This window comes from Vombatus ursinus, unplaced genomic scaffold (assembly GCF_900497805.2).
Source record: "Vombatus ursinus unplaced genomic scaffold, bare-nosed wombat genome assembly UNPS02014789.1, whole genome shotgun sequence".
Taxonomy (NCBI): domain Eukaryota; kingdom Metazoa; phylum Chordata; class Mammalia; order Diprotodontia; family Vombatidae; genus Vombatus; species Vombatus ursinus.
The window spans coordinates 23,124,665-23,141,568 of NW_020954567.1; the positions used below are offsets into that span (position 1 = coordinate 23,124,665).

The 16,904-nt window shown below is 41.9% G+C and overlaps 1 protein-coding gene across 1 annotated transcript in view; it reads left to right on the forward strand.

Annotated features, from left to right (window-relative positions):
• Positions 1-4,322: 4,322 nt before the first annotated feature.
• Positions 4,323-16,904, forward strand: part of LAMC2 (laminin subunit gamma 2) — an 82,070-nt gene continuing 69,488 nt past the window's right edge. The window contains exons 1-2 of the mRNA XM_027868585.1: positions 4,323-4,515; positions 14,031-14,321. Coding sequence (XP_027724386.1) covers positions 14,246-14,321 — 76 coding nt within the window. The 5' untranslated portion in view covers positions 4,323-4,515; positions 14,031-14,245. The remainder of the gene's footprint in view (positions 4,516-14,030; positions 14,322-16,904) is intronic.

Here is a 16,904-nt window from a genome sequence, read left to right on the forward strand (position 1 = left end):
AAGAATAACAGCTTAAGAGACAGAAGACCAGGGATCAACCATCACCTTAGGCACTTACTCTAAGTTACCTAATTCCTTTAGGCTTCCATTTCATCCCCTATAAGATGGGGATAATAATAGAGGCCATTTGGCTATTTGGGGTAGGGTGCTAGACTTTGAATTAGGAACACTTGGATTCAAATTCAACTTGTGAGCCTGGGCACTCCCCTCTATGTGCCCCAAATGACTCCCCAGACTTCTCTCTCTGCTAAGTCCTAGGTTGGTTGATGAATGAGTGCCCCCACCTCCAGAAATTCTCAAGCCTACATGTATGCTTGTAATACTATTTACACTACTGACCTCATGGGGTTCTTGTGAGAAAGGCACTTTGCAAACATTAAAGTATTAGAGAAACATGGTTGTTTATTATGCTTAAAAACTCATCCCTTTAATAATACAACCTAGTCCAATGGCCCATGGTTGGAAGATTCTACCCTTTTTCCTTTAAGAAAAATCAGGACCACATCTGCCCACCTCTGGGCTTGCAGGACCGATTCTGTTCATGTTGATTTTTCAACACACACCCAGTCAAGGGGCTCAGTGTCATCACATCCACTAGTTCTTTCAATATCTTGGAATGGGGTTCATCTGGAGCCTCATCCAAGGAGGTGAGGTGCTCTTTTACCATCCCTCACTTAACTTGGACCTCAACTCTTTGTGAACCTTTTTCGACTGTTCTTCTCAGTCCCCAAGGCAACTTGTCATAGTGGATAGAGAGCTGGCCTTGGAAGTAGGAAGACCTGGGTTCAAGTCTCACTTTTTACACATACTAGCTATATGGCCCTAGGGCAAGTCAAGAATATAAATTGCAGAGGACTTGTTGCCCTGCATTGGTGGAGGGAGATTCTTGTCTTTTTTCTTTTTTTTAATAATATTTTATTTTTTCCCAATTATATGTAAAGATAATTTTTAACATGAATTTTAAAAAAATTCATTTCAAATTTTCTCCATCCCTCACCTCCCCAAAAGGAGTTTACTATAACATTGAAATCACAATTCCAATTTCTATCCCTTCCCAGTCTAAAGATTATTCTAGGCAGAACAAGAAAAATAAGAATTGTCTAGTAGGCCCATCAACAATTCTATGTCTCCCTTGATTTCCTCTTGCTCTGTGTCTTGTTTGCTTTTTTTTAAAAGCCTTTTTATTGTCAGCCTTCAGTATTCATCTCAGTTCTTCTGAGTTTTACCTATCCTGATGTTAAGTACTAGCTTTAGGTTCTCTGTCACCTCCAAGATCAAATATCAAGTTCTTTGGCGCTGAGACTCTGCATGAGCTGGCTCATTCCTAACTCTCCAGCCTTATTACACCTGCCTCCCCTCCATGCACTCTGCCAGTTCTTCAAGCATAGCACTCCATCTTCCATCTTTTTGGACAGGTTGTCCCCCGTGCCTGGAATGATCTGCCCCCTCATGCCTGCCTTCTAACAACCTTAGCTTCCTTCAAGTCTCTGCTTAAACCTCACCTTCTGAAGGAGGCCTTTCTCCATCCGCTCACTAGCAGTTAAGGCCTTCCTTCTGCTTTCAGATTACCTTTATCTACTCAGTATTGTATCTTGTAGGTTCCTGGTTGCCTGCAGTTACTCTACTCTATTAGAATGTGAGCTTTTTGAGGGCAGGATCTTTTTTTTTTCTTTTGCATTCTCTTGTATTACTAGGGTTTAGCACAGTGCCTGGCACATGGTAAATGCTTGTTGACTGACTGACTGATACCACTGTCATTGGACCATGGCACATTTTTGCATTCATTGGCTAATACCTGCTTTTGTTTCCATCATATACATATATATATGTGTATATATCTATATATATACACATATATATATATCTTAAAAATCTAAATTGGTCTGTGCAGTCCTTATATGCCCAAAATGATCTCTTTCAACAGCTCCCTCCCCCCCCTTTTTTTTTTGCTTTTTGGTAAGGCAATCAGAGTTAAGTGACTTGCCCAGGGTCACACAGTTAGTAAGTGTCAAGTGTCTGAGATCGGATTAGAACTCAGGTCCTTCTGACTCCAAGACCAGAGCTCTATCCACTGTGCCACCTAGCTGCCCCTTCTATAGAATTCTAGGCCATGGATCTTATTCTATTCTTTCTCCAAATCCTTTGAAATTCATTCTCTTAAAATCCAAGGTGAGTGTCAGCCTATGCCTACCTTCCCTCTTTCTGTATCGTTAATTTTAATATGGACTGGTCACTTCACCCTTAAGGTTCCCATCATTACTACTTGAGCAGTCAGTTCTGCTTTGTTAGTCAGAATCAGATCCAGAATAGCAGCTCCCCTGGGCCCTGGTTAAGAAGATGGTGTTTAAAAACAGGATTTGGATTTTTGAACTAAAACTTAAAATGTAAGAGTTATAGGTTATTGACCAGGGATAGAAGGAATTGAGGTTACTTAAGTAGGAATGATGGGAGCCTTGGCAAGAAGTGACAGGCTAATTTTAGAATTTGTAATAGAGAAAGAGAGGAATGTCAGAAATAAGTCTGATGCATACCCTTGATTAGAGGAAAGCAGAATTTACTTCTTAAGTCTCTCTTTCTCTCTTTCATTAATTGGAAGCACTGCCAAAAACATCATCTGTTCCCCTAAGGTCTTCATTTTTTTTTTGTCTAGTACCTCATTATCTCCAGTTATGTGTTCCAGGTTCCTTCTGGCATTGTTTGTCCTCACATGAAAATGTGAAGAATGGGTTTGACACATCTTGGGATGTTTTCCATTACATCACAAGCAGACAAAAGACTTCTCTGGTCATGTCAGGCAGAATGGAGAAAATTTTAAACTTAGTGAGTTAGGGTCTCCATTTTTTCCATAACAATTTATGCTGGGTTTAATGTAGACCACTGGTACTCACCACAACCAACACTAATGTGGCCCTCACCACAATGAAGATTAATATTGACCAGCTTCCACTGATGTTCAGGTTAAGTCCAAGAACCTTGGCAAAAGCACTATCTTCCAGACCTTTTACTTTACTTCCTGCCCAATCTTTTCAGCCAGCATTCAGAGAAGAAAACCCTACAGAGAAGAGACGAGGCATCTCCCCCCCAACTGCTGGCAGACTGTTGCTGAGGAGAGAGGCATAGTCAGCATAGCTGAAGCAGCAAGCCATTTGACGGAGAGACAGGAGACAGCATGTACCAGCTGAGTCAAAGCACAATGACCACCTTCTTTCAGACTCTGATGGAGGCAGTACAGGGTCCTGAGCCCAAGAGCCTTGGGAATAGCCCTGCCAAACCATGAGCCTTGCTTCCAGTTTAGCCATCACTGACGGGGGCAGCTCCTATGCAGAAGGGACTCAATCACCCCGGATACTACCAAAACCAAATGACTGCTGTCTATGAGAATAGCAGTAAGTCCAGGATCACCAACCTTATTTTCAGCCCAACCCTGATGATCATTATCTAGGAAATCAATTCTTGTGGAGATTTATCAGTCAATCAGTAAACATTTGTTAAGTTCCTACTATGTGCCAGGAAGGGCAGCTAGGTAGTGAAGTGGGTAAGAACACTAGGACTACAGTCAGGAAAACCTGAGTTCAAATGCTGCCTCAAACACTTACTAGCTGTGTGATTCTGTTTGCCCCACCTTCCTCATCTATAAAATGAACTGGAGAAGGAAATGGCAAGCCACTCTAGTATCTTTGCCAAGAAAACCCCAAATGGGATCACCAAGAGTCAGACATGACTGAAAAATGACTCAATAACAGCAAAATGTTCCAGGGGCTGGAAGTACAAAAAGAGGCAAAAGACAGTTCCTGTCCTCAGAAAGCTTACAATCTAATGAGATTCAATGTGACCATTCTGCAGGTTCTGGAGCCCCTTTCACAGTGGCCACAGCTACTGGTGACTTAAAAAGAAGTTCTGGCCACCAAACTCCGTGGCACTGTCAAGTGATTTGAAATCAGAAATAGACAAATCAAGGGAAATATTACCAAGTGCTTTGGCATTGCACGCTAAGGATCATGAGACTTTTCCACTCACTCTACTGATGAGATTTCCTACATTTGTTGGCTCTCCCTATCAGAATTGTGAGCTCCTTGACAGCAGGGACTGTTTTGACTTTCTGCTTATATGCCCAGTGCTTTGCACATAGGAAGTACCTAATCAACCCTCATTCATTCTTTCCAGGTGTTGCATAACTACATCCTGCCCTATGAAACAGAAGCCAGATCCAACCTGTAATGTGATCGCAGAACAGCAGTGGAATATTTGGGGATTTTTTTTCTTTAACCAGTTCTCAGAATATTTGAATCTTGGGATAAGTGATTGGGGATTTAAACCACCCTGGGCTGTTCTTCTCCTAATTAACAACAGAACTCAGACCATTTTAAAGAGCTTGAGGAAGGTTGTTTGAAGACAGTTTTCTTGGTCTTGGATGATAGTGTAGCAAGACGAAAGCTATTTGAGGAATGATTGGATAGATGTCAAGGGACGTTACATGAGGACCTGTAGTGGCTGTCCAGGGAAGCAGGAAAAAAGGTAAAGTATAAAGAAAATGAATAACTATTGATGATGAAACTATAGTTTAGAGACATATTCTAAGGGATGTTGTTTGAAGTTTTAACTCGCATTTGGTCTTCTTAATGGGAAGGGGATGTTTATGTTCATAGAGAAGCTTCAATTTTCTTCCCTCTCAGATTTCACCTAACGCTTGTCTTTGCCACTCTCTGATTCACAGTGGACGGAGTGTGGGACTTGGAGTAAGGAAGACCTGAGTTTGAATGTTACCTCAAACATTTGCTAGCTGTGTGACTCTGGGCAAGTTGTTTAACCTCTCTATTACCTCAGTTTCCTCATCTGTAAAATGAACACAATAATAGCACCTACCTTACAGGGATTTTGTGAGGAGCAAATGAGTTAACATATGTAAAGGGCTTTGCACATCTTAAAGTGCTAGCCAAATTCTAGCTATTGTTATTATGTAGTAGTTATTATGATGACCTATTACATTTTATAGTTAGTTATTTGTGTTTGTCTTCTGCCTCCACTAAATTAGAAACTCTTTGAGAGAGATTTCATCTTACCTTAACTTTGTATTTCTTTTTTTTTCTGAGCTTTGTATTTCTTTCAGCACAATATTCTGTATGTGATAGGCATTTAATCATTTATTAAATGAGTATTTGGGCAGGCAAAAATAGGGCTTTCAACATACCTTCTTCATAATATCCCTGTAAGGCAGGTAATACAAGTATTATTATCTCATTTTGCAGATGAAGAAACTGAGGTTCACTCAGGGTCACTCAGATAATAAGTGTCAGAGAAAGGACTAGAATCCAGGAACTCTTGACCCCAAGCTCCGTACTCTCTATACTACCTGGGCTATTCTGTCTCATTTACATTCCTACCCTCACACCCTCACACCCCCACAACACACACTCACTCACTCTCAATTTTTCCCCCATTATATGGGTTGTTTGTCAGTCAACTAGCAACAGCTATATGTTGTGCTGGAGTCAAATAAACTTGGATTCAGGAAGATCTGCTTTAAAATCCTGCCTTTGATACTTAACTAGCTGTATGACCAAGGTGAGGCAGCTAAGTGTTCAAAGCGGATAGAGTTCTAGGCCTGGAGTTAGGAAGACTCATCTTTCTAAGACTTATCTTCCTGAGTTCAAATCTGGCCTCAGACACTTACAAGCTGTGTGACCCTGGGCAAGTCACGTCACCCTGTTTGCCTCAGTTTCCTCATCTATAAAATGAGCTGGAGAAAGGCAAGTTGCTTAACCTTTCTGGGCTTGTTTCCTCATTGGTAAAATGGAAGAATTAATCCCAGCAGTACTTACTTCACAGGGCTTTGTTGTTGTTTAGTCACGTCTGACTCTTCTTGACGCCACTTGGGTTTTTCTTGGTAAAGATCCTGGAATATTCGCCATTTTCTTCGTCAGCTCATTTTACAGATGAGGAAACTGAGGCAAACAGGGTGAAGTGACTTGCCTAGGTCACACAGATAGTAAGTGTCTGAGACTGGATTTGAACTCATGGAACATGAAACTTCCTGATTCTAAGCCCTGTGCTCTATCCACTTCTCCACCTAGCTGCCCCTTCCAATGCTGTAAGGGGGCTCTAAGGAGATAGTCTGTAAAATGTATTGTAAACTTTAAAGCACTACATAAATTTCATTATTATGATGATTACAATGAGGCTTATTAGATATTGACTTAGGTTAGTGAGGAAGGCTATGGAATCTCTTCCTTTGAACATCTTTAAAAATAGCATGAAACTTTATTTGTCCAAAGGCCAAGTTCCTTCTGTGATTATCTTCAATTTGTCCTGTATGTAACTTGCTTGTACATACTTGTTTGCACATTGTTTTCCCTACTAGATTGCAAGCTTCTTGAGGGCAGGAACAATGTTTTTGCCTTTCTTTGTATCCTCTCAGCACAGTGCCTGGTACTTGGTAGGCATTTCATAAAGGTTTGACTGTCATCTCTACGTTGATATAACATCTCTAAGTGTCTGTTAATTTTATAGATTTTATATTACTAAAGACAGAAGTCATGTGCTCATTTACAGATACCAACATTAATACTGGCATGTTGTCTTTATGAAAGTTCTTTTGGTATAGTACTTTCTAGTTTCACAGGAACATTTCAAGTAGATAACAGGTCACAATACTTTGAAGTCCATAGACCAAACAGTCCAACCCATACGTGAGCAAGAATATCCTCTATAATATAAATGACTAGCCAGCTTTTATTGAGAACTCCCCAGTGAAGGGGAAGCTCGCTACCTCCCAAGTCAGCCCTCATTTGGGTAGTTTTTGACTAATTCTAATGGTGAGGGAGTTTTTTTTTCCCTTCTTAAATTCAGACAAAATCTTTCAGCCTTTGTAACTTCCATCTATTCTTTCCTTTGGGGCCAAATAGAACAAAGTCCCTTGTTGCTAATTTAACCTTTGAATGATTTACAATGTATTTCTCTAAGGGGAAAAGAATAGAAATTAAGTTGCTTTTTTGTATGTGGCCTGGATTGATTTCCCACCCTCTATGAGTCAGTGGCTCTTAATAGAATAAAAATTCCCCACCCCTGCTGTAAGTTACAGGTATGCTTTGGGATTCCTGACTTCTTACTCTTGGCTCTGTTAGCAACTTGAACCTTGACTGCAGGCAAATTATTATAAGTCTCTCCATAAAGTGGGTACTTATAACCTTGGCATTGGTCAGAGAATACTGTATCTTGGAGAGCATCCAATAGGGAGAACTTAACCAGCTGATCTGGGAAAACAATGAAGTGTTCCCATTTATGGGCATTTCCCTTGACTGAAGTAAAAGGATCTGGAAGCTAGTTGGTTTTGGTTTTTTTGCTTGCATAATTTTAAGCTCTGAATTCTTATGCAAATATTGACATAATTAATTAATGAAGAGGGGATCTTTAAAGGGAAAGAATTGTTCTAGCCTTAGTAGTATTGCCTCTAACTGGCTGCTGGCCCTTTAAAAGCTTGTGCTTCAGGTTAAAAAAAAAATCACAAGGGAGTTTGAAAGTGGGTGGCATTCCGTGCATTCTCTTTAAAAGTTAACTAAGGTAACGGTGGATCGTTAAAAGTAAAAATCAATATGTCACTGGTAATTTTCTTTTTGAGGGTTTTGGGGAGAGAGAAGGGTTATGAAATTCTTTAAATTGCATTGCAAAAATGTTGCCCCTTGGATGCAAAAAACAGAACCTTGTTTGTGATCACCTGGTTACATATGATACACGCTTTTTAAAAATGAGCTGTGCATAGCAGAAATGCAGAGCTTTCTGTGCAATCTGAGGACCATGGATCTGGAGCTAGAGGCCAACCACAGGACTTGAACTGAGGTGTTTGGACTCTAAAGTCAGTCAGTGCTCTTTCCCTTATTCCACACTGCCAAGTCCAGAATTCAAAAAAAAAAAAAAAAAAAAGGAAGGCTCCCAGGGAGATGACTGAGAAACAAACAAAATTGGACAAAGGGAGTTTTCAGAGCTGTCCATAATTCATCCTGGCCACACCTTTCAGAAATACCCAAATGCTTTCCTTGTTTTCTTTTTAGGGGAATTGCTGAACTGTTAAAGTATCCCAGTCAGCACTTGGAATTAATCTCCATATGAATGTCCAAACATTCTGAAAGATTAGAAAGAAAATCCAAGGGTTGATTTCTTAAGACAAGAGGCAGTTCAGATTCTGAGCCCCTAAAGACAGAAAGAGAGAGTGAGAGAGAGAGAGAGACAGACAGACACAGACTGAGACAGAGAAAGAGAGACACAGAAAGACACAGAGACAGAGAGACACAGAGAGACAGAGAGACACAGAGACAGAGAAAGAGAGACAGAGAACACAGGTTGCTTTATCTTTTGAAATGCCAGAGAGACCGTTCCAATGGATAGAAGCTGCTCCCTTCAGGGCCCCTCTGTGATGCTTGGGTGGTATCATGTACCTGCATAGCTCCCTGGGTGGCATTTATACATATGGCCCCAAAACTGTCTTAGAGGGGCTTATCTAAAGAGAACTAACAGAATTAGGTGGATTCATAGTGGAATCTAGTTGCTGTCTCAGAAACAAAGGTGTATTTTTATAGACAAATTTGAGATGTGCACTGGGATCGAAGCATTTTGTTTCTTAAATGTATTTCAAATTCAAGACTCATTTATCAAGTACTAGGAAGGAAGGAAATAAGTATTTATTAAGTGCCTATACGTACCCAAATCACTCTAGCTCTCATCGGCCAATAATAGGTCCCATTTGGTCATTGTTTGGGCTCTGATGGCTTACAGTGAATGTAAACAGCAACTGTTTTTGTTTTGGCCAAGCACCCCTAGAGTCTTCCCCTCTTAGATTGATTTTTTGTTTTTTGACTAGATAAAGATGCCATTCTCTGCCTCAGTTCTTACCTAGCCTTGATCACTGAATGGGTGTTGCCTCAGTCAAACAGACCTATCGAAGACGTTAGCTTGAAAAGGCCAAGGTCTCCCACTGCATCCAGGGCCATCTCTAGTTGTCCTGATCTATATCTTCCCACTGGACCCAATGGCTCTGGAGGAGAAAGTGAGGCTGGTGACTTTGCACGGCCCTCCCTTACTTAAATCCAATTCACTTGCGTGTCATGGCATCACCTCCCTCATGTCGTGGTCCTCTTTGAAAATGAAGGACGCACAACCACAACAACAACAACAACAACATTTGCCAAGTGCGTACAACTGTCATCTCATTTGATCCTCACAACTGCCTTGGAAGGTAGCTAATATTATTATCCACATTTTTTTTTTTAGGCAGTTGGGGTTAAGTGACTTGCCCAGGGTCACACAGCTAGTAAGTGTCAAGTGTTTGGTCTGAGGCCAGATTTGAACTCAGGTCCTCCTGACTATTCACTGCGCCACCTGGCTGCCCCTTATTATCTGCATTTTACAGTGGAGGAAACTGAGACAAATAAAAGTTAAGTGACTTGCCCAGGATCACACAGCTAGTAAGTGTTGGAAGTCAGATTTTAATGGAGGTCTTCCTTACTCTAGGCCCAACACTCTATTCACTTTGCCACCTAGCTAATGCCACTACAAGGCATTATGTTAGGCCCCAGAGACACAAAGGCAAAAAAATCAAACAGTCCTTACTCTCAAGGAGCGTATGTTCCACTGGGAAGATATAACATTTACATAGACAAGGAAATGTAAAGTACGTGCCAAGTAATACAAAATAATTTTAAGAGGGAAATGGTGTTAACAACTGGTGGGGTCACCTGGATTTAGGAGGTGATCCTATGCTATAAAGGAAAGGAGGCATTCTACAAGGCAAAGGTGAGGAGGATTTTACATCTAGAAGTAGGAGAAAAGCAAACAAACCAGATCCTTTTGGGTTTTATGGAAAGACAAATGGATTTGCTTTTTGTCTTCTGGGAAGCAATTGATAATTAAGGTAAATCAGTATTATAGAATGTTTTCCCATTAACTTTTTCTTAAAGAGCCCAGATTTGTAATCTTAAATACAAAAATGCTTAAGAGAGAAAATAATCAGGGCAGCTAAGCAGCAAAGTGGTTAGAGCACCGGTCCTGGAGTCAGGAGGACCTGAGTTCAAATCTGGCCTCAGACACATAACACTCACTAGCTGTGTGACTCTGGGCAAGTCACTTAACCCCAATTGCCTCACCAAAAAAAAAAAAAAGGAGCCAGAAAATAATCTGAATGAATACACATTTATTAGTATTTACTATGTGCAAAGAACAGTTCTAAGTATTAATGATAAAAATAGAAAAGCGGGAGATTCCATTCTAAAGTGGAAAGACAGAAAGGGGAGCTGAAAAGAGGGTAGGAGAAATTAAGATACAAGCCCAGAAATCTGGAACAGGGTTGGAAAGGTAAGGAAGGCTGGCTTGGGCTCCTCTGCAAGGGTCCCCCCCCCCCCCCGGGGCTTCCCCGGAAGAACTCACCAATGGGAGAAGTGAGGTCTTCTGAAGGGATAGTCCAGGTTGAGGAGGTCACAGGGATGATTGGAGGTTCTAGGATGAGGAGGTTCCAGGTATGAGGGAAGTCCCAGGCTGAGATAGAAGCAGAGGCATGGTCTTGAAGTCCAGATGTCGGGAACTAGACTGGAAAGGGAATGATAGACTTTTTTAAAGTAGCAAGGATCCTTTGCCTTGTTGTCCCAGAGCTAGACAGGCTATACCTGCTCCTCAGAATCCTGTGGTACGTTGAAAGTTTGTAAGGTGCTTTTTTCTATAATGCCATTGGCTTGAGCTCCCCTGGTTCTGTTCCTCACACTGATGGGCACCAGTAGATAATGCCCCAGTTCCGTTTAACCATTTCACATCAATTAGCTTTTACAAAAGGATTTTTTTTCCCAAGGACATAGCATGAACAAATAAACAAATATTCCCACCCACCCCAGACCTTGAGGACTCTCTCCTATACCAGTCTGTGAGAGGAATACGTGCAAAGCTTAGAATGTCTCCCACCAAGCTGATGTCCAGATGAAGCATGACTACTAAATAAATCCTCCTCTTAGCATGTGTTGGTCTGGGTCCAGAAGGTCACTCCTGAAGGTCAGTGACCTTTTGCTCCTTGGGGGCATCAATGCTGGGCTATTCATTTAATCCTCACAACAACCCTGGGAGGTAGGTGCTATTATTATCCTTATTTTACGGTTGAGGAAACTGAGGCAAACTGAGGTTTAAATGACTGACCCAAGGTTACATGGTTAGTAAGTATCTGAGCCAAATTTGAACTGAGGTCTTCCTGACTCCAGGCCTAGCTCTCTGTCCACTGCATTACCAGAAAGGAAGATTTTTATTTGTTTGTTTAAATTCTGCAGTAGGAGTAGGAGAAAAATTGTGGGGGAAGAGTGCATGTACTTTCTGTATTTCCTGTGATGGAACTTGGTTTTCAGGTCTTAAAAGGAGAAAGATGGTACAGGAGTGTTACTGCCCATTTGCCAGTCACGGTAACAGTGACATTGTCTCATCCCAGATCTGAGGGCTTGGGTCAGTTGTTCTGAAGACCTGGGGGAGAGCTCGGTCCACAACATCTTAGAGTCATGGAATTTTTGAAGCAAAGAGGATCTGAGAGATTATTTCACAAAATCTCAGAGTTGAAAGGGACTCTAGAGCTTTTCTAGTCCAAGGAATTCCTTTTGTAACATTCCTAATGATTGGTCATCTAACCTAAGTTTGAAGGTTTCCAGGGAAGGGGAACCCATTGCCCTTGGCACCTACCCTCGCCGCTTTGGGATGGTTTGATTGGAGGAAGTATTTCCTTTCCTGGATCCAAAATCTGCCTCTCTGAAACTTCCGCCCATTGTTCCTAGTTCTGCCTTTCGAAGCCAAGCAAGATAGAGCTAGTCTTTCTTTCGCTGGGTATGCCTTGAAAGACTTGAAGACAACTATTCTTTCCTCTCCCTGCCCCCTCTAGGATTCTCTTCTCCTGGCTAAACTATCCCCTTATCCTTCAAGTGATCCTCCTGGGACATTTTCTGGTCTGCTTGTCCTCTTCTGGACTTGCTCCAGCTTCTCAATCTCCTTCCTAAAATATGGTGGCCAGAGCTGAATACAGTACTTCAAGTGTGGTTAGATCAGTGCAAATACAAGGAGATTATCAGCACTCTCCTTTTGGACATAACCTTAGGATGCAGCCTGAGAATGAGTTGGCATTTTTGTCTGTCATGTCACACTGTTGACTCATGTTGAGTTTGCAGGCTACTAAAAAACCCAGGGATTTTGGTTTACTTGGTTTTTTTTTTTTTGGTTGTTGTGTTTTTTACATTACCTGTTGTCTAGCCACACCTGTCCTGCCCTATTCTATGAAAGCCACTGGTTTTCTTGAACCAAGCATAGGACATACTGATGCTCTCATTTTATGGTTGAGGAAACTGAGACTCAGACCAGAGAAGTAAGTGACCTAAGGTCACACTGACTTGCTTAAGTGAGTCAGTGAGTGGACTGGGACCAGAATTCAGGTTTCATGATTTTCAGGCCAGTGATTCTCCTACTATACCACACTAGTAAAGAGACAGGGTCAACAGCTTCCATATGCTTATTACTAAGCCAGTGCCAGGCCCATGAGACAGCTGGCAGAGGCTCAGAGTTCTGTTGAGAAGGATGAAAAGTGCCACTTGGGCCTAAGGGGAAAAAAAATGTCATTGTTGTCATCAATCCTATAGAACACCACAGAATGTTAGAACCATAGAATATTGGAAATGAATGGGCCCTTAAGGACTGAACCCCTTATCATCCAGATGAAGAAGCCAAGCCCCACAAAAATTAAATGACAGCAATATGGATGGAGGCCAAGGGGTGTTAGAATCATGGGTTTAGAGCTGGAAGGGACCTTAGAGGTTTTCTAGCAGAACCTCTTCATTTACAGATGATCGAACTGAGGCCCAGAAAGTTTAAGTGACTTCCCCAAGGTCACACAGCAAGTAAACAGAAAACTCAAGTCAAATCAGCAAGCATTTATCAAGCACCTACTGTTTATTGGACACTGGGCTAGGTACTGGAGATACAAAGAAAAGTTAAAAAAAAAAAACAACCCACCAGACACCCACTCCTGCTCTCAAGAAGTTTACAATCTGCCGGAGAGGGGGGACGGAGGACCAACATACAAAAGCCACATCAGGTGGTCTGATCCAACTCCAACTCCCTTTCCTCCTGACTTGTCTCTGCGTATTTTCCTCTCAGCCTATGGAGGTGGATTTAGTTCTTTTTTTTTTTTTTTTGTGGTTTGGGTTTAGGGGAAGGGTTCTTTAGACTAGGGGTTCTTAGCCTTTTTTGGGTAATTGACCCTTTTAGCAATTTGATGAGACTTATGGACCCCTTCTCAGAATACTGCTTTTAAATGCATTAAATAAAATACACGGGTTTACAAAGGAATATATTATATTGAAATCGTTATCTATCTATAGTATGTACATATATGTGTGTGTGTGTGTGTATATGTATATATGTGTATATACATACATACATGGACCCCTGGTGAATAATCCCTACTCCAGTCTTATCAGTGATTACCAAATGGGAACTCTTTGGCTCACACATCAGTAGCCTTTTACCCCCGAAGTAGTGGCCGACCTGACATCATATCTCTGGGATGTTTCTTCTCAGCTGTGATCCAGGGGCCTCTCTGGTAGATCTCCGACCTTGTCCCAGACTCCAGCCTGGAGAGATCTTTTTCTCCTACTCCTCACTCAGGACTAGACCCTGGAAGTGAACTGGCCCCTGAGCAAAGCGGTACTTGGGGGAATCTCTTGAGTTGTGTGTTGGAGCACCAGCTCCGATGATCTGAAGAGGAGAGGCCTGAGGGAGCTGACACCGGCAAACGGGGAGCCCCCAGGACCGCAGTCTCTTCTCCCCTTCCCTCTCCTCCCTAGCCCTGTCCAGGTGTGTTCTATTTTTGTGGTTTGAGGAGGAGCATGGCGGCTGGGTTTAAGGAACTTCTAAGTCTGTGTGTGTGAGTGAGTGTGTAGATGTATGTATATTTGTCTGCCTCCCGAGGGTTGGGCCTCCTTATTCACAAGGTGAGTCACATTATGAAACACACTCTCTCTTCCTGTCAGGACTGAGTCAGGTAGAGGAGTCGATATAACCACCTGATCGGGGAAAAGGAAGACACAGCAGAAAACTGAGTGCACATCACCGAGAGGCTGCAGCCAGCACCCCAAGCGAACAGAACAGTGTTGGCTTCCCTGCTGTCCCTGCTGGGTCCAGGAGGCCTCCTTTGGGTTGGGGGCAGGCCGGAGTCCTCCCTTTCTCCCTTCTTCCCTCCCTCGGGATGTCTCCGCTCTGGCTGAGGTGCCTCTGCTTTTCTTTCCTCCTGCCTGCAGCGCTGGGCAACTCTAGGAAGGAAGGTGAGTTACGAGCGCAGGTAAAGGTTTAGTTTGGTTGAAACTGGGGGTGGGGGGGAAATTTCCTCTTTCCTACCTGAGACAGATGCACCCCCAAAGGTTCTAGATCTCTCAGGACCCTTTTGGGAACAGACTTCACTCCCTACTCAGGGATTTCCCTGGTGTTCTACTTGGAAGGAGGGAAAAACTAACATGCTAGGGTGTGATTTAAAAATGTGAATCCAATCTATAGTGCCAAAGGAAGGTTTTCCTTACTTTTCATAAGCTCCTTGGGTCTAGGGTCCCTAGCTTAATCAGTAACTTGCTGGTATGTAAATCCCTTTCGTTATAGATTTTTTTTTCTTTGGAAAGGATTTTGGTGGGAATGTTTTCGGTGGGTGTGAACCCTGAAAAGATTAGGGAAAAAAAAACTTTTCAAGAGCCTCTCTGGAATTTAAATGCCTTGTTTGGGGCAGAAAATTGGACTTTGGAACAATAACAACAGTACCTTACATTTGCATAATGCTTTCTGCTTTTCAAAGGACTTTTACACACACCTAGAAACTCATATAATGGTTATGTCAGTCATGACAACATATAACGGTGTTTTTATTGTCAGTAGGGAGGTTGACTGTTAGTAATTGAATACACAATTACACAGGTTGGTGTGATGTTGTATATTTGTGTTCATCTCTCAACTCTGATATTTACTAGTCCTATGAGGTCAGGCAAATAATTTAACCTCTCTGAGACTCAGTTCCCTCATCTGTAAAATAGAGATCGTAATACTAGAACTACCAAGTTTACCAGTTCTTGTTTGGGAAAATGTTTGGGTAACTTTAAAATGCTATATTGCTGCTGATTACATGCTATTATCATCATAGCTAACATTTATTTAGCACTTACTGTCCTCTAGGCACTGTGCCTAGAACTTTACAATTATTATCTCATTTGATTGTCACAGCAGCTCTGGAAGGTAGGCTGTTATTATTTCCATTTTACAGATAAGAAAACTGAGTCAGAGGTTAAGTGACTTGTCCAGGGTCACATAGCTAGTATCTGAGGTTGAACTCAGTTTTTCCTGCTTCCAGGCTCAGTGCTCTATCCACTGTGTATGACATGAATAAGTGCTGGGTGGCATTTTTCATAGTTTCAAAATAATATGGAGGGACTCATAAAATGTCTGATGTAGGACTTGAAGCCTTATCTTCCTGATTCCAGACCTAGAACTCTATGCTGCCTCTATGTATTCTAGCATAATGTGGGAACTAAAGACCAACTCATCATCTTTGGAAGGCTAAAAATGACTTGTATTGGAGTGTTTTAGTGAGCCATTAGGAAGGTGCGCTGTTTCCTTTGAGACCGGGATAAGGGCTCTCATCTCTGTGGAGGACATCTGTGAAGCGTCAGGATTCATGGACCTTTAGGCATTATCTGGTTCCATCCCTTCGTTTTACAATTGAAGAGCCGACAGCCCAGAGAGTTAAGTGACTTGTCCAAAGTAATACACTGAGTTAGTGACTTGTCCAAAATAATACAGATAATAAATGGCAGAGGATCAGGTCTTCCACCATATCTAACTATTCCTCTACCAAAAGTGGCTGATGGAAGAGGGAATTATTTTCATTTGATGTTCAAATACATAGGATTTGACAGTTGTATACGTGTAATTTTTGTCCACTTTGCTATATCATTCCCTGTGTGGTTTGTAGTTTTGTCCACTTTGCTATATCTTTGTGTATATTTGTAAGTAACAGCCAGAATGCCTGCCTGTGTAACCCTAGGTAAGTTGCTTTACCTTTCTGGGTCTCAGTTCCCTCATCTATAAAATGAGGTGATTAGACCAAATGATGCCCTAAGGTCTCTCTCAGCTGTGAGCTAGTGGTGTGGATTGCAGATAATCTATGGAATATTTTTGCCAGAGAAAGTGACATGGAATCACAGATTTAGAGCTGGAAGGAATCTTAGAGGCCAAATCCAGAACCTTTATTACACAATGAAGAAACTGAGACCCAGAGAACTTAAATGACTTGCCCAATTGACATTGCCATAATAAGAGGCAGAGGCCGGATCTGAATCAGGTCCTTCTGATACCAAACCCAGTGTTCTTTCTTCTTTCAACAGGCCAGAGCTGGTTACTTTGTATATTGTCAAGATTTGATGGACTTCTAACATTTCCATCTTGAGACCTAATGCAGAAAATGGAAATAGAACCTATGCCCAAGTTCACCTCATTTCCTTTACCATCTGTACTTTGGGGTCCAGTAAGAAGGGAGAGAAGGACAGATGTGGTATAAAAGAGGGACAATAGGGCTTGTTTCATGAGTGCCGCAAGAATATCTTGGGACCTCCATTGAGAAGAGTAGATTTCTCATGTATGTCTAGCCTTGACTGATTCCTTTAGGAGGTACAAGCTGCCCCACTCTCACCCTATATGATATTATTCCCAATGGGTCGCTTGCACTGCTTGTGTGATTGGACTACTTACTTCAAATATCTATAATCTCACTGGCAGAGGCATTCCTACCAATGATGTAGATACAGATCAGTATGGGGCAATGTTCCCCATTAATTATTAACCAATCAAAGTTGATTTCCACCATCAGG